This window comes from Gymnodraco acuticeps, unplaced genomic scaffold, assembly GCF_902827175.1.
Source record: "Gymnodraco acuticeps unplaced genomic scaffold, fGymAcu1.1, whole genome shotgun sequence".
Taxonomy (NCBI): domain Eukaryota; kingdom Metazoa; phylum Chordata; class Actinopteri; order Perciformes; family Bathydraconidae; genus Gymnodraco; species Gymnodraco acuticeps.
In genome coordinates, this window is record NW_022990440.1 from 925,001 (window position 1) to 942,425 (window position 17,425).

At 40.9% G+C, this 17,425-nt stretch overlaps 1 protein-coding gene and 1 long non-coding RNA gene across 4 annotated transcripts in view; one reads left to right on the forward strand and one right to left on the reverse strand.

The window, feature by feature from the left end:
- Positions 1-431, forward strand: part of LOC117552059 — a 32,430-nt gene extending 31,999 nt beyond the window's left edge. The window contains exon 6 of the long non-coding RNA XR_004569893.1: positions 324-431. This is a non-coding gene — a long non-coding RNA (uncharacterized LOC117552059). The remainder of the gene's footprint in view (positions 1-323) is intronic.
- The window catches only part of LOC117552054 (protein shortage in chiasmata 1 ortholog), an 18,635-nt gene extending 7,378 nt beyond the window's left edge, over positions 1-11,257 (reverse strand). The window contains exons 1-21 of one of the 3 annotated variants that reach the window (XM_034225259.1): positions 11,133-11,257; positions 10,717-10,792; positions 10,499-10,628; positions 9,992-10,082; positions 9,719-9,909; positions 9,471-9,633; positions 9,183-9,288; positions 8,964-9,105; positions 8,767-8,859; positions 7,922-8,051; positions 6,037-6,131; positions 4,146-4,364; positions 3,289-3,732; positions 2,375-2,590; positions 2,070-2,264; positions 1,845-1,937; positions 1,191-1,372; positions 1,038-1,110; positions 758-827; positions 268-443; positions 14-122 (exon numbers count right to left, since the gene is read on the reverse strand). In XM_034225259.1, the coding sequence (XP_034081150.1) occupies positions 14-122; positions 268-443; positions 758-827; positions 1,038-1,110; positions 1,191-1,372; positions 1,845-1,937; positions 2,070-2,264; positions 2,375-2,590; positions 3,289-3,732; positions 4,146-4,364; positions 6,037-6,131; positions 7,922-8,051; positions 8,767-8,859; positions 8,964-9,105; positions 9,183-9,288; positions 9,471-9,633; positions 9,719-9,909; positions 9,992-10,082; positions 10,499-10,628; positions 10,717-10,792; positions 11,133-11,134 (2,996 nt within the window). In that variant the 5' untranslated portion in view covers positions 11,135-11,257. Of the gene's footprint in view, positions 1-13; positions 123-267; positions 444-757; positions 828-1,037; positions 1,111-1,190; positions 1,373-1,844; positions 1,938-2,069; positions 2,265-2,374; positions 2,591-3,288; positions 3,733-4,145; positions 4,365-6,036; positions 6,132-7,921; positions 8,052-8,766; positions 8,872-8,963; positions 9,106-9,182; positions 9,289-9,470; positions 9,634-9,718; positions 9,910-9,991; positions 10,083-10,498; positions 10,629-10,716; positions 10,793-11,132 lie in introns of all 3 variants that reach the window. The other 2 variants (XM_034225258.1, XM_034225260.1) reach the window with 2 other exon arrangements.
- Between the last annotated feature and the right edge of the window lie 6,168 nt (positions 11,258-17,425).

Consider the following 17,425-nt stretch of genomic DNA (forward strand, 5'->3'; position numbering starts at 1 on the left):
TTTAGATATTTACCCTGACTCTAGGGTCTGCAGCAGCAGTGGACAGTTGAGAAGCCCCTCTGTGACAAACAGCACATTGGGCACATTTTCCTCCAGGCACCACCAGCCTTTACTGTTCTCTTCTGGGGAAGAAAACAACATATAACACATCCCTTTACCACAGTGTGAAGTGTGTGTGTGTGTGTGTGTGTGTGTGTGTGTGTGTGTGTGTGTGTGTGTGTGTGTGTGTGTGTGTGTGTGTGTGTGTGTGTGTGTGTGGCAGCTGACCAGTGTCTGACATGATGGTGTTGAAGCTGAGGTGACTGATGCCCCTCTCTCTGCAGACTGTTGCCCACGGCGACTGTCCCGGATGGTCGTACTCCACAACCAGAGAGAAGCAGCTCCAGGGGAAGTCCGCCCCGACGTGCTGCTCATGCACCACCACACACACACTGTGATGCATTCTGGTACCACAGGGTGACAGTGGGAACACAACAGTGTGTTAATCACCACACGGCAGCATGGAATGATGTCTTTAACATTTACCACTAACTCCATTACACCAAAACTCTCTAGCTGCCCGTACAGTATGCAGCGATGCAAGGGATGACTTGGTTGTTATAATATAATGTAAATAAAACTCGGAATGAAAAATATATTAAAACAAGCTTTTCTTTTAGATAACACACATTCCGGATGTGGTTGATAAGGAATGTTGAAATATATTTGTATAAATAATGATATTTATACAAAATGATGAACAACTTTCCATTTGTACCTGCTGACCACACTGGCTCCATTCAGTTTCTTCTTGTCCCCCTCAGGACAAACTGCAGTTACAGCAGCACCTGGGACGACAAAAACAAACATGATTACATGTAAAACACATACATGATTACCATATGTTTGTTTACTAAAACTGCAGCAAACTCCTGAGTATTACTTTTGGCTTTTGATTTGCGAGTTTGTTTGTGTTTAACCACAACACTTATTACCACAGTGCTATTTATTTTATTAGTGTTGTAGCCGATATGTGAAAGAGATCAAGGGTCGCTCACCAGCCACGTGGCTCAAACTGCTGATGATTAGAGATCTGATGTCGTCAGAGTGGACTGATAGTAAGATGAGAATCTAAAGGTGGACAAACAGGAGCATAAGTGTTTCACAACTAAACATTAAGACGCGATGGCTGCTGGTTAAACGGTTAATACTTTCTCCACGGTGTTCTGTCCTTGTCTGCCCTGCAGCTGAGCGGCCAGCAGCTGCTGCAGCTTCAGCAGTTTGAGGTCGGACTCCTGGTTCTTGAGACTGAGGAAGAGGATGATCTGCAGCCTCTTCACCAGCTGCTGCAGACTCTGATCCGCACACGCTTCCGCTGCCTTCGTCAGGTAATCTTTAGTGGATTAAGAGAAGGCCGTCAAACGTCACAACGTCATAAATACCATGTTACAATCAGGGAATTGTTTGAACACACACTAATGGATCACAAACATGAACAAACATTTTGAAGTTACAGAAGTGAAAACAGTTTGGGGTTATTTACGTGACAGTGCGGTTTTTAACCCATGATTTTCCTATTTCTTTGTGTTGGAAGAGTCTCAGTTGGAAAAAGTATTTTTGTGCCCCAATCTTCAGCAACATTTAAACCAAAAATACGTTTAGCTGTTTGCTTTTGATATCAGCACTGTCAAACAAATCGAATAAAACCTCATCCACCGTCATGTGGATACACATTTCGCCAAGTTTAAAAATGAAATAAACAATACAAAAGAATGTGTGTTCAGTATGTAGTATAGTATATATTTAAATCTTAACTATAAAATATAACTCCCCTAGGACCAAGTTTTGAAGTGAGTTAAACTGACCCGATGCAGTCTTAAGGTCACACTTCAGCAGCAGCTCCTTGAATGTCACCAGCACGTGAATCACAGCCGCCTGGTTGAACAGTACTTCCTGATCTGTGTGCAACACAAGGCCAGCAGAGGGATTTTACACCTTTTCTTACACTGAATGAATCTATCAGTACTAGAAAACACACACAAATAGCTTTGTACAATCGTGTTTCTGGATAATGAAATGACATGTTGTACCTCTGACCGTCTCTGTGCTCTGTGCATGTTTCCTGCAGAGCGCCTTCTCCTGCTGTTTGAGGATGAAGTGTGTTTGGTCCGGGGCCAGGCAGCTGAAGTCCCCCGGCCCCGGGAAGTTAAGCCCCAGCTGCCTGGCAGAGATCAAACACGGCTCAGCGAAGGCCAGCAGCTCACAGTGGGCGTGCCGCTGACTGGCTGTGTGGGAGGATAAGGGGTTAAAAAAAACGAACTTCAAACACCTTCTGAAACGTCTTTTCCATGCTGTTCTTAAGAGACATGTTTTGGTGTATATTTTGGTGTCATACCGTTGGCTTGGACCAGTATGACTCTGTGTTCCTGTCTGCCTTCAGGGCTGGACTGAGGGATGTTTTGACCCGTCGCCTGAACCGCTGCTCTCTGCTCTCTGGTAGCGTTTCCTGACACCGCTCCACTCAAATACCTCTGATCTGGTGTTTGCCTCGGAGGATGTGGAGGAGGCTGATGATGCTCAGATGGTGCTTTTTGTTGGTCCACCATTAGTGCTGATAGAAAGAGGATGAGATGTCAGTGTGAGTCATTAGACCATGAGTACATAAGGTTAGTATATATATAAACGTACCAATTTTGTTCCTGATTAATCTATCGTTTTATAAAATGTCAGGAGATGGAGAGAACCAAATCATTCCCATAACCAACAGTGAAGGGTACAAATAAATCACTGATTCATTAACTATCAAAACGGTACATTATTTAAACTCTATGGATCAATTACTTGATTTATTATTTAATGGTTCAAGCTCTGTATGCTGTTCATAATAGTGTTCAGAAATAACCATAGAAACATGTACACAAAGTTACTACATGGAGAGTTTTATAAACCAGGTGAACACTAGATGGAGACAGTTTTTGAACTGAAATAGATCCTACATAAAGTAATTTAATAATAATAATAATAATGATGTATCTACAAATAGCAAATATTGATGTCATGTGCTACTCCAAAGTCAATATGTCCAAGTAATGTTTTATTTTATATTAAACTAAGACTACCTTCAACTTGCACAAAATGCACACGTTTTTGAGGCATGTATGCAAAATTATGAAGCAAGAAAATATATGAATAATTACAGCTGCAAAAACAAAAAGGAGGTAAATGAAAATGATCTTGAAGCTTTTTGAGAGGAGACGCTAATAAAAACATTATCTTTCGTCATTTCAACCAAACGATACCACGGTGTACCTGGAGATGAGCTCTGACGCGTTGCAGTCACCGAAGCTCTCTGCTGAGACCTCAGGATCATGAAGGTGGACAGACAGTCCATCTCCTTCTCCCCTGGATGTCCAAGGGTCAAAGCGCTCTGCTCCGCCTTACTGTATCCTCTACTGGTGTTGATGTCCGTCTCACGAGGGGAAAACATGGCTGCAACTTCTAAAAACCTCTTTTCTGAAACGTCATCTTTAGTGTTGGTGTTGGCAGCAGGTTCTGAAAATATTACCGCTGCAGGTTTGACTTCCTTATTGTTTGTGTTGTGCATCAGGAAGGCGTTCTGAGACGTGTCGGCAACAGTTTCTCTATGGAGATGAGAGTCCTCCGCAGGAGCTTCAGCAAGAAAAGCAGCAGGTTCGCATTTCTTCCGCTGAGGGAACTGAGGTTTGTCCGTTGGATTCATCGTTACGGATCCAACTGTGAATGAGACCAGAGCAGGTGAGGTGATGTCAGAAATCTGCTGCAACTGTGTTAAACTCTCATCCTCTAAATAAAACTGTTGATTCAGTTTACAAAACAGGAAGGAAATAGTGAAACATGTTCATGATATTTTGTATCCATCACCAAAGAAAAGCAAATAAATCCATTTGACTTTCCTAGAAAAGGTCAAACATCCCCATGTATTAAACTGTAATCTGCATGGGTCAGCAAGTTTACGTAAACTAATAAAATAATTAATCAACAAATCAATAATCAAAAAGATCAATTCATGTTATATCCAAAGACTTAATATTGAATCCACTGTTTTAACTCAGAAAAGTTATCATACATACAATTCCCCCTCTAATACACTAAAACAGAAGATTTAATAAAAGGTACAGACTACTCACTCTCCATATGTTCAGGTGACAGTTTTTTGAATTCCTCCATCTTCTCCTCTGTGGTGGGGGGTACCTCGGAGGTCATGCTCTCTGTGAACTGGCTGCTGTTGCACAGATCCACCTGCGGGGGTCCCGTCTCCCTGTGGGACTGCAGATCCTCTGACTTTATGACTCTCCGGGCTTCAGACAGCGGCTGAAACTCCACGACTGGTTCATTTATCTGAGGCTCTGTAAGAAAATACAGCAGATTCGATGTTGAAAAACCTACTTTGTGGATTTAAGTGTAGTGCGTGTCTCTATAAACGGCCCAGGAGACAGATTTAGATCAAACTTGGGATACCAAAGTGCATTTTTTACATGTCTACAATTCGTGATTGAACCACAGCGAAATGCTTTAAAAAGTTGATACTGTGGTTAATGAGTTCTTTAAAAGGCCTGCCATAACTTTGGAGGACTCATGAAAGTAAACCAGTCAAAATCAGGGTAGCAGTAGTGACATCCTGAATATAATCCAGTTGGAATAAAAAAGATATATTCTCTGATTCCCAGATAATTTATACTAGCATCATTTGACCGCTCTGTCTTCAAAACTCCTGCCACTAGTTTGTCTCCAATTTGAGACAGAGACACACACACTCACAGAGGACATTATAAAACCTTTTTCAATGGCAAGTTGTGATGAGAGGATTAAGCCTTATGAAGCTTTGGGGCTTTCTTTTTGTGAATACAAATAAAAATGTTAAGCTTCAGGGTTTTTTTTAAAGTGAGGAAACTCAAAGACATTTTGTTGTTTTGATAAACGTAAAGCAGCCGATCAACACAAAGGCCAAAGCACCACGAAATGTTGCTGATTCAGAGTTTCATTCTTATCCGGATGCCTGGGTGTTTTTGTTAAGTCTTCTATATTCTTCTTTAGAAGTGCTGCAGTATCAAACACGTTACTGTGCAATGATGAAGTACAAAATGAATAACTGCATCGACTAAAAAAAACATACAATATTTTTCTATACCTAAAACTATTATTTTAACGTTATCTCATTCAACTGCAGTATGTACTATAATATATTTAGATTCTATATATTTATGCAGGCATATTCAGAGGGTATATGCAGGAATCCTGAAGTCAACTGTAAGACCTTTTGAGACCTTTTTTAAGACCCTTCCATACATTTTAAGACCTCATCGCCACTTTGAGTTCTAACGGGTTACCTTGGCGACACACTTTACCTCACATTGACTATAATACAGTATTGATTGTCCTTCCTTCTTATCTTCCAACCATTTGGACGCAAACTTGCATTGCCCCATAACGACGTTGTTTAACAACCGGCGTAAGCGGACCTTCGCGCGCTATCAAGCCGTGAGCGTGCGATGTCCTGTTCAGATGACGTCAGATCCAACGGGATGCCATAAATAAACTACACAGAATCACACTACACACCTACGCAATGATTACATTCAGGCAGACTGTAGAATACAACCTCTTTGGACCATTTATACACTTATTGAAAACAAGCTACAAAATGTAATACCTTGGAAAATGCCGTTTAATACTTTTGAATAGCCTTAATTTTCGCTAAATTGATTTATGAACTTTTGATACTTTTGAAGACCCCGCAGACATATATTATTTTTTCTTTATTTTATATATTTCTGTATTTGTTTTGTACTTTGTCTGTATGTTTTTCCATCCTGGTGCTGCTGCACAAACACATGAAATGTTTGATATTTATGTCATTTAATATTCGTTCAATGTAGTGTTTTCAAACTAATGTTCAGACTAATATTACTTTTATCACCTTATTTCTTGTCTACGTCGCCATATTTCTTATTTATTTTCAGTATTTAACAACTCATGTATACAAAATGCTGAGCACCTCTTTAGCTATCAAACCTTCACCTGCCAACAGAAAGCCCATCACCCAGGACGGATGCTTCTCCGCCGTCCAAAGAGCCGCCTCCATCTCTGTCTGAGCCCTCGCTGACACCAAAGACCTACAGGACAATCATAGATGTTACAAGAGCTTTTGCACATGATGAGTGATTATATCCGCTATAATCTCTCCAAATGATTTAAAAGATAATGTTTGAACCCCTGTATGTGTTGAAAGAGAATTTGATATTTAAACTAAGGCTGTGAATATCCTTCGTATGTATGTTCACTGAAATTTCAATAAAACCTCATCAGGTTGTATAAGCAGTTGGACAGTGGCGAGCCGTCAGGGCCCTCCTAAGATATTCTAACAAATTATATTTAAAAACATAAACAATTTAATATTTTTTTTTAGTTATATTTTTCATTAGTTTTACCAAAATAACTTGATTTAATTGTATTTAAAATAACATTTCCAAAGAAATAAATCCTTCCTATCTGCCTATTCAGTTTCTGTTGGAATGTGAAGGGTTAAATGAAAGAAGCTCCTTTAGGCCTCTCTGCGAGTTACTGAGAAGACAGGAGCTGATTGGATGTCCAGCTATGAATTCACAGAGGACCCAGCTATAGTAACTCAACGAGAGAGTAATGTCAAATGACAGTACAATTGACCAATCATATCTTCCCTCTAAATGGTTGGGCTTTATTATCGCCGACTTTATGACCGTTCCGCCCCTCTGTGAAGTTTATGCATGTGTTATAATAACAACGGGTCAAGCTAGGCGGAAGTAGCTAATTAGCATGCATCATCCACGCATTTGTCACTTCAAGACTGGACTACTGCAACAGCATCCTGTATGGTTCATCATCCAAAATCCTAAATAAACTACAATACATCCAGAACTGCGCTGCCCGCCTCCTCACCCACACCCGCTCCAGAGACCACATCACCCCCGTCCTTCAAAACCTGCACTGGCTCCCTGTTCGTTAACGAATACACTTCAAAATCCTTCTGCTAACACACAAAGCTCTCAATAACCAGGCTCCCCCCTACCTCTCCGACCTGATCCACCACTACACCCCTTCCCGCAGCCTTCGCTCATCAGAAGCAAACCTCCTCTCTATCCCCAAGAAAACCAAGCTCCGAACCTGGGGGGATAGAGCCTTCTCCATCGCTGCCCCCACCCTCTGGAACTCCCTCCCACAACACATCAGAGACTGCACTGACCCCCCCACTTTCAAAACACTGACCAAAACACACCTCTTCAGACTGGCTTTTAATCTGTGAATTATGCTGTATTGCTGTTTTAATAACTTTTAAGTGTTATTTTATCTTGTTTTAATAACTTTTAAATTCTATTTTATCATGTTTTATCACCACTGTAAAGCGTCTTTGAGCACCTGGAAAAGCGCTTTGAAATGCAATGTATTATTATTATTATTATTATGATGGCTCACGTCAGTAATAGTGATGACATCGTTGTGAAATTATTAACCGAGTCATTTTCAAGATTGAGTTACAAAAAAGCAAAGGATCAGCTGCATGACCCGCCATCAAGTGCTTCATCCAAAAGGACAGGAGGATGGACTTTGTGTTTAAGTGATTTGATCATCAAAGGTAGGCCTAAGTCATTTTCCGTGCCGACTTAATTCATTTGTAATTGTTACTTGGCTGTGGGTGCCCTGTCATGATAGGTGTTTATATAAATGGTGTTGTTCTGTGTGGTAGAGGGTCGCTGTCATTGATGCGTTTTGCACCCCGGGCCGTTGTTTTGATATTCCGCTGAAGTCTACGCTGTGACGTAATAACTCTTCTTTTTTTTCGAGGGAAGGGGCAGGGGGGGGTCAGAGGGCCTAGGTGCAAAAGTCACGGCTCGCCACTGCAGTTGGACCACATGGTACGGTCACTCACAGTCTGCCGAGCGCTGACAGCTCTTCCTGCTGCAGGTCACATGTAGACGGACAGATTTTGATTTGACTCGTCTCGGGGGTCAGCGTCAAAGTCACATCCAGCTCCATTTCAGTCGGAAGCAACGCTCGTCCTTAGAGGAATATGAAGTTTAATCACAGGTGTAGGGAAGCTATAAATATACATAAAAAGTGAGTTGTTGCTGTGTCCAAAAAACAATGTATCATTACAGAAGACAGTCATTTTGGTGGGGGCAGTAGTAATAATTTACTCAAGTAGAATTTGAAATACCCCTTTTCTTTTTTAGGCTACTTTACACTTTTCTCCATTGCATTTCAGGGGCAAATACTGTACTTGTTATTCTAAACTACATTCATTTAACAGCCAACGTGGTTTTTCAGATTTAAATTTAACCTACAGAACAAATTGGATGTTTGTACCAGTTTATAAAATAATGCATTATTATAAGCAGATAAAAGTAGCTCCAACCTTAACGACTACCTGCTTGAAGTACTGTTTAAATATGTATTCATTATCGATATTGATCCAAAAATATATAATTGACCGGGCTTTCTGTATAAAGAGTACTTTTGCCTTCAATACTTAAAAGTACTTTTTGTTGCTAAAACTTGTAAGTTGGTAAAATGTTGAATGCAAATCTTTTACTTGTTATGTATTTTTTAATAGTGTGGTATTTCACTTTCACGTAAGTAAATGATTTGACTCAAATCACTGGTGGAGGGTATGTAAGGTGTTAGATTTGAGTAAACCAGCAACTGTAGTAAAGATTTCTGTGCATAACGATCAACAACAAGTTTCCCTTTGTGTTTTCTCTCTGTAACTTTTACCTGCCAACTCCATCAGGCCTCCATCAATGCAGCACTTGTTGCCGGACTCCTCTGGTACTTCATACTTGGAAATGTCCACCGATACTGATGCATCTGAAGGGATAGCTGGGAGAAATGTGACTCCGGTATGTCAGTTTACTTTTCTCTGCTAATGTGCATTTGCATTGATCTTTTTGGACTTGTAAAATGTTAGTTACCGTTATGAAGCATATCCAGAACAGGAGGTTGCTCATGTAGCTGTTCAGGAGCAACGTCCATCTGACCACAAATGCTTAAAAAGGCGGTGCACTTCTCCCAACTCAGATTCAGTGTGTCCAGAACAACCGGCAGCAGTAGAGACTACACAGAAATACATCGAAATGTTGTCATTTCACACTTAATAAGAAAATCATTTGGCTATTTTTTATTTTAGTTACCTCTTCTTCCATTAGCGACTCTTTACCAAACTCCTCTTGAATGTTTGCACATATCGGAACGTCACTGGTGTTTGCACCGGGAGGTTTTTCATAAGACGCACAGTGCCTGAAAAGCAGTGGTGGAAAGTAACTAAGCATATTACTTAAGTACAATTTGAGGTGACAGTATTTTAGTTGAGAATATCAATGTTCTGTTACTTTAAGCTTCTACTCCACTACATTTCAGAAGGAAAATAATATTGCTTTTACTCCACTACATCTATTAATAAATCTTTACAGCTCACACACCGGAATACGGCGTCCTCTGAGAGTTTTTTTCCTGTCGAACAGAGCAGAGGGTCGGCCACAGGGAGCGTCCGCAGCCTGGACATCTTGGCTTTCAGCGTGGGTAAATGTCTCTTAAAGTGCAGCAGGTGATCAACAACCATGAGCTCTTCTGGCAGGAGGAGATCTTTGACAGATAAACATTTTTCTTGCTGAGAAAGAAGATCAAAGTCACAGATATTATTTAACAGCTGATAGGAACCTTGAGTTACCTCTGTTCTCCTTTTCAGGTTTCATCTGGTCGGTTGTCAACTTGTAAAATGATTCCTGAAGTGGATTTTCAATCTGTGACTCTTTTAAAAGGCTTACAATCTCATCCTGGTTTAGATCGTTAATTGAGTCAGGATTAGAGCTTGGTATCATCTCCAAATCCCCTTTCAGTTCACTCAGAGTCACATTAAATCTGGAATATAAATATCAAAATGATGACTCTAACAATAAAACATGATGAGGGTGAAACAATGCACCATGAGACAGTTATGAACCTTTCAGGTGAATTGACTGGATGCTTTTTTCCTCCCAGGTCATCAAGCACAGAACCACTGACAAACAGTTTGCATGTGGAGATCACCTTTCCTGTGAGAGGGGAGAAATGTGTTTATTTTTGATCTCATTTAGGGCAGTTTGAGTTTTTTTTTATCACCTTTTACACATTTTTCATTTCCTTTCATTAATGGTTTGTTCAGCTGGGCCAGAATATATTAAGTTAATAGAGTTCTAAAAGTTCTACAGTAGGTATTTTTGTATTAAATGTATTATTCATATTTTTGTTTCAGCCATTTATGTAATGGGAGTTTATTTAGCTATTTTTTTTTAATGATTATTCATTTTTTATTTTTTTTTCAATAATGTGTATAATCCTATATATTTTTACTGGATATTTTCCTTAGAATTTGAAATCTCTAGGAACATATTTATTACATTGTTTGAAAGAAAAGTAATAATACACCATTGAACGCAGTGCTTATATGACTTTAGTTGGCCATGTATACCTCTGATCCACGGGGTCCGGTAGGAGGCCTCGGGCAGCTCTCCTCTGTCCGGGTACAGATCACCGCTGCCGGGGAGGTAGGGCGGCGGCAGGGCCAGCAGGTTCATCATTACCTTCAGACTGGTGGTGCTCTGAGAGGACATAGCTTTAACGTTTAATGATAATATTCTGAGGTAATAAACAAATAAGTCTATTTCTAGTCAATGACAAAAAACTAACCTCAAATACATAGTCGAGAGCTTTAAATCTGTTAGCAGAGAAGGTTTGCGTCGGAAAAACACTGTCCTTCTCAGACCTGTACAAATCCAAAAACCATGTTGAGGAAAACAATACTTTAATAATCATCTATGTTTTAACAAAACCTAAATGAGATAACTCTAAAATGGTCATTTTAACCAAATTCCTAAATTAGTTGTCATTCACAAAAGCTAACAATCTATTTACTTTAGCTTTGGTTAGCTAAAGTTAGCTTAGCGATCTCTTCTTGATGAGCTAGCAGAGTTTCACGTTATTTAGATAACTTATTATTGTCTATGTCCTTTAACTAATAAAGCAGTATGGTGATCCTAAAACGTAATCATCCCAAATAAAATTAAAATAACCAGTTAATCAGTTTCTGTTATTATAGAACTTACATAATGACTTAGCTTATGTTGGTGTTTGTTGACAGGCGAGTGTTGATCAGTCAAAGATCGTTTATTGAAGATGATCCCATCTCGTCTTCACGGGTGGTGTGTAAATGCCACGCATGCGCTTAGGAGATTTTTGGTTTTTAGGGGAAAGTATTTCAGCTTTTTGGACTTCAATAAATGTAGGCTGGGAGGGGTCAGAGTCCAGGGCCGTTTTTCATTTCTAGTCCATCCCTTCTAGCAGAGATAATGTTTCTGCTAAGCTGCTGTTGAATTATATTTGAAAGTATTTTGTAACGTTGTCTGCACAGCTTACTTCTGAGGTGGAGGCAGACATCTCACAGACGCATGAGCAAATGTAACCAAATCGACAGTAATATCTTCAGTATGATGATTATAGCACTTCACATGTTTTCATAACTTGTGGTCACTTTTATGTTTTATAACTTATGCCCCTTGTAAAATAAAATATGATGACTTTTGTATTGTGCCAAAAACGAGAGAGAGAGAGAGAGAGAGAGAGAGAGAGAGAGAGAGAGAGAGAAGAGAGAGAGAGAGAGAGAGAGAGAGAGAGAGAGAGAGAGAGAGAGAGAGAGAGAGAGAGAGAGAGAGAGAGAGAGAGAGAGAGAGAGGAGAGAGAGAGGAGAGAGAGAGAGAAGTGTCTGCTTTATGCCGATGACCTTGTTCTGCTGTCTCCTACTGAACAAGGACTACAACAACAGCTGGACATAGTAGACCAGTACTGTAAGAACTGGGCCCTGGCAGTCAATATGAAAAAAACTAATGTCATGGTTTTCCAAAAACGCCTCAGATGTCAGGAGAACAAATACCATTTTACCATAAATAATCATATAATCGAACATAGTATGAGTTATCACCTCGGTTTAACCATAACAGCATCAGGAAGTTTCAACATGGCAGTGAATGCACTCAAAGAAAAAGCAAGAAGAGCTCTAAATGCAATTAAGAGAACATTTTATAATGTCCAAATTCCAATTAAAATCTGGCTTAAAATATTTGATAGTGCGATCCAGCCCATTGCGCTGTACGGTAGTGAAGTATGGGGTCTACTCAGTCACCAGAGCTATACCCGCTGGGACAAACATCCAACAGAGTCTTTACATGCAGAATTCTGCAGATACATTTTACGTGTTCAGAGAAAAACACCAACAAATGCATGTAGAGCAGAATTACGCAGATACCCACTGATCATTAACACTCAAAAGAGAGCACTAACATTCTTTAACCACCTTAGATCCAGCCCCCGAGACACCCTCCACTCCAAAGCCCTCCAAAGCCAAGAGCTAAACCCAGGAAAGAGTCCCCTATGTCAGGCTAACTGCCCCCTCTCAGAGCCACTCTGACCAGTCTCTCAACAACACTGCTCTCCAAACACCAATCACAGTCAAACGCATTATATAACACAATGTAAACACAACTATTTACAACATTGGGAAGAAGAAACTAAAAGCCAAAGTAGATTAGAATGTTACCTGGCTCTAAACAGAGATTATGAGCTGGCAGAATATCTCTCTACTGTCAGAGATAGAAAGCAGAGACAGATCCTAACCAAGTACAGGCTCAGTAACCACAAACTGGCAATCGAAACAGGAAGACTCAAAAGATCCTGGCAACCAAAAGAGAACAGAATATGTGGTCACTGTACGACAGGTGAGACTGAGACAGAGATGCACTTCCTCCTGAAGTGTGAAACATTCAACGAAGTAAGGAGCATTTACTGTAACAAGTTGAACTCTGTAATCCCAGGTTTCAAGGAGGTTGATGACCTCTCACAGGGTTCGAGTTATAAACTGAGCTCTATGGGGGTCTTTAAAACTAACGCATGCACCTTATGCGCGGGTGCACGCACGCGCAGGCGCGCACACAGTCACAGATTGCGCAATAATGTATTGCACACCTTGGAGGTGCAGACTCCAAGTCTCATTAAACATGCTGGAGCTCAGTTCTGCAACTTTCTTCGGAAGCACTTCTTTTAGTTTGAGCTCCGCTTTTTCAACAGCTCGTTTATGAGCAATATGTAAAAAATCGCGGTGTATGTAAAAAGATGTCCGCAAATGCTTCTGCACAGGGCTACTCACACAGTACCATTGGTCCAGGCATCAGTGGCGGTTCTAGACCAATTTGACTGGGGGGGCCACTGGGGGGCCAGTTATTTTCTGAGGGGGGCACAATAAATGCAGGACGAAAAAGAGAACTAGACAGTATGAAGTAATTGCGCATAAGAAAACAATGCAATAGTTATTGGTATTTGTTTCAGTACACTTATTTATTTCAGATAGATCTTATAGTTATTACTGTTAGCTTCAGCTTAGGTTATAGTGCAATGTTTGCACTAACACCATATTTATATAAAAATAAAGGCAATGAACAGTTACATCTCTACTTTACATAAGGGTGTCTGCACAATTTCACATTACAGCAACAAAATCCTGTGGTTTTTGGCAAACCGAGTACCAGAAAATATACATTTAAAAAAAAAAAAAAAAAAACGTTTCATTGTTAGGGGTGCCACAGGGGGGTCAGAGGTCAGTGTTAGTGGGGCACTGCCCCCCCCCCCCCCCCCTAGAACCGCCCCTGCCAGGCATCCACCAAATGCGTTCCATATTTTTTCTCCGAAAGTAAGAGAGTCTTGGCTTCCTTACAGACGAGGCATCCAAGACCACCCTCCTTTGAAAACAGCCAGGGGTTTCTTTCTTTCCAGGATCTCCACTGATTGTGTCCCCAGTTAAGTGGTGGTCCTTCTGTAACAGTACCTCCTGCCTCCTCATGCCGCTCCGCTTCGGAACTTTCTACGTGTGTGCAGGTGGTCCCACATTCAACAGCATCAGGTCCGCTAGCAAAGACAGAATCCTCCGTAGCAGCAAGGTTAGTGCTAGCTGCCACGCTAGCAGGTGCATTTTGGTTGTCAAAAGCTGTTTCTTTGTGAGAAAACCAAACTAGCCAGGCTTGTAGACCCCGTCGGCGGCAGTGGCCTTTTTTTGGGCGGCATGGTAATCGTCTGCTAGCCTACGGTACTCGTAGTATGTGTGTATCTTGTCAATATATTTGAATGTGTGTTGATATAACGGTTCATTCTTCGGGCGCGCGTCCCACAGCCTCACAGGCATAGATTGCGCAATATTTTATTGCGCACCTTAGAGGTGAAGTGCAGGCATATTGTCATTCAAGAGAGAAGAATACGATGCGTAGTTCTTTTGGAAAACATTGTTTTGTTTGCCTATTTACCTCGTTAACGTACATAATACTCATTACATTGAAAAATGCATTATTTGTGATGAAAATAATGGTTGTTGGTAATGTATATTAGCGACCCCCACAGATGTTTGATTTCACTGGGTCCGTGGGAGCTCAGGCCCCTCCTTATGGGAGCTCAGCTCCCATTGGCTCCCACGTAACTCGAACCCTGACCTCTCAAGACTGAGAATACTCCTAGGAGAAGGAGACAAGGCACATCTTGCTGCCCAATATGTGCGAGAGATCACTCTGCAATGGAGCTTTGACTCTGAGACTATTAATAATAACTTTTATGACACACTTTTTTATGGCTTTTTAATTACATACTGTGTTGAATTTTTTTAAGGAATAGTAGACCATTGCTTTTTTATGACATACTATGTTATCGTGTTGTGCACTCCTGACCTCTAGTGGCGGAAGTTGTGTATAATTGTATAATGCTCGTTTTAACTTAGGTTAATATTCTGATATTGTACTATTATACTAAGTTTGTCGCTCCTAACACCCTTTACCTTGTCAGGAAGACATTATATGTTGACCTCACTAGATTTTTAAAATACCTAAATATAATTCCAGATGCATGTGCGTGCGTGTGTGGTACTGTCTCAGCAGTGCAGCTCTCCTGCAGGACGCTCACATCTCCCTGCTGTAGGGAGTGTGAGACATCCAGGCCATGATCATCTCCGACACTTCATCAAAAGCAGCGGGGGAGAGACCAGGGGGCTCGGGCAGGAGGGGCAAGGCCGTGGCACTGTCAGGCTGGGGGCCCTCCACAGGCTCCTGGAGGGGTCCTGGATGAACCTTTAGGACACACAGAGAGAGGCTTAGGGTCCGACAGCTGCACCGACACAAAAACATGAAGCATGTTTTAAACTAAACATCAGGAGGACTCACATCCAGCCGGACCTCCTCCAGCATGGCCTGTGGGGGGGTGGAGGTGGGGGGCTATGGGCTGGGGCTACCCTGACGGTCGTCTCTGTGGGGGCTCCTCAGGGCCTCTGCTCTGCCTCCCCTTCCTCTTCCTCCCCCTGGCAGCCTGTTAGAGAGGAACAGAGGGAGAAGTGAAGGAGAAGGTCAGACAAGGTCACTCATCGTCCTCTCAGACTAAATATCACTGCCCTCAGTGATGGAATGCAGTTAAGTACATCTACTCAAGTACTGTACTTAAGTATAATTTTGAAGTTCTTGTACTTTGTATTTTCATTTTATGCTACGTTATACTTCTACTCCAGTACATTTTAGAAGCCAGTATTGAACTATTTATTCCACTTCATTTATCTTTAATTACTTTACAGATTCCAATTATTAGCTGACACGAAATATAAATGAACTGATTATAAACATTGACATATAACTATAGGTTAAAATATCCAACTGCAGCACAAAGGAAATGAGGAGCTTCAACTTAACTAGCTGTGATAGACACACCACTCCATCACGATCCAGTAATTTAATATTATTCTGAAATGAGCTATGCCAATTATTTGTTACTTTTACTTAAGTAATATTTTGAAAGCAGGACATTTACTTGTAACAGAGTATTTTTACAATTGTATATTTCTACTTTTAAGAAATTAGCACTTTTTCTCTCGTCTCCAGAGGAACTGAATGAATAGTTCCATTTCATCCTAAATGGCAGAAAGTGCAAGTTTCTCTTTTGGTGAAGAAATGCTCTGCTGATGCATGCACTTTAGATGTAATTATTTTACACACTGTTTAAAATACAATATAATTGTATGAACTCAAACATGGAATTTAAAGAAAAAATATTTCCCACTTCCACTCCACACTTCTCTTCACACAACCAATTGCACCGCTCTCTCAGCTCGCAGCCACACACATTTACTGTTCACTTATCACGTACCGAGGCGGAACCAAAACGCACCGAATGCTACGTCTTCATCCAGGCGACGTGTGAAGACCTGCTGGAGCACAAACATCAGTGGGTCAGCTTCCTGTAGAACCAACAGCCAGAAAAACAGGGCTCCTTCCAGGGGGGGTGGGGGACACAGGCCAATAGGAGGAGGTTAAACAGGTGAATATCTGTGCTGACTGAGGTGTCCACACTTCCACAGAGACTTCACAGGATTTGTGTACATCCTGTCAGGAGCTGTAGGCCTTGGTGTTCTCCCAGGATGGGACATAATCTGCCTCCCCCCATGTCCCGAGCAGGGGGGGGGGGCTTCATACTTTCAGATCAGCTGAGGCTCATTTAGTAGGATGGGAGTTCGAGGCATTGCTATATGTCAACTTTGTCTTCTCAAATATCTTCACTGACATCCAAATTCCTTGCGAATACACCGTTGTATGTAGAAATTAAAGGGAATTTTTTCTTTTTCTTAAATCCCCAACAGCTAACTATCAAAAAGTTTGAGGTGCACAGGCTTTCAATATTACATTTGTAGTTTTCCTCGTTAAAATGCCAGAAAATCTGTGTTTCTTAATCAGAAAAGCCCATTTGCTATTACATTATGTCACTTGTTAGACGCTTTTATCCAAAGCGACTTACATACTCAATACTGTGGGCAATCCCCACAGGAGCAATTTGGGGTGAAGTGCCTGCTCAGGGACACTGCTGACTGCAGTGGGGTTTGAACCTGTGACCTCCTGATCCGAACACCAACGCACTAACCCACACGCCTCCGATTAGATATAATTTCAATCAAGATACCTATGCCACTGAACAGTCTCCTTAATTTTCCTTTTTGAGAGATTTTGAGACAATGACAGCGTCAAAAGGGGGGTTGTTTTGTAAGTAATTGATGATTAATAATGATTGTATTGCTTTTCTAATGATCATGATCTTTGTTTTTGTGTTTTTAGGATGGATCTTTTTGTAGGTGCATGCTTTGCTCTTTTATTGCTTTTCACATTTACTAAATCACTAGTCAGGATTTCTCTTAAAAATACACTTTCTTACACTTGTCTACTTTAGTTTGGTAACTTAGGAGGGAAAAGGTGCATGTTATCAAATTTTCACAATGTGGCAAACTTTTAAATGTGGATATTATAACATGTAGCCTGAATACATTCACAGATGGTAA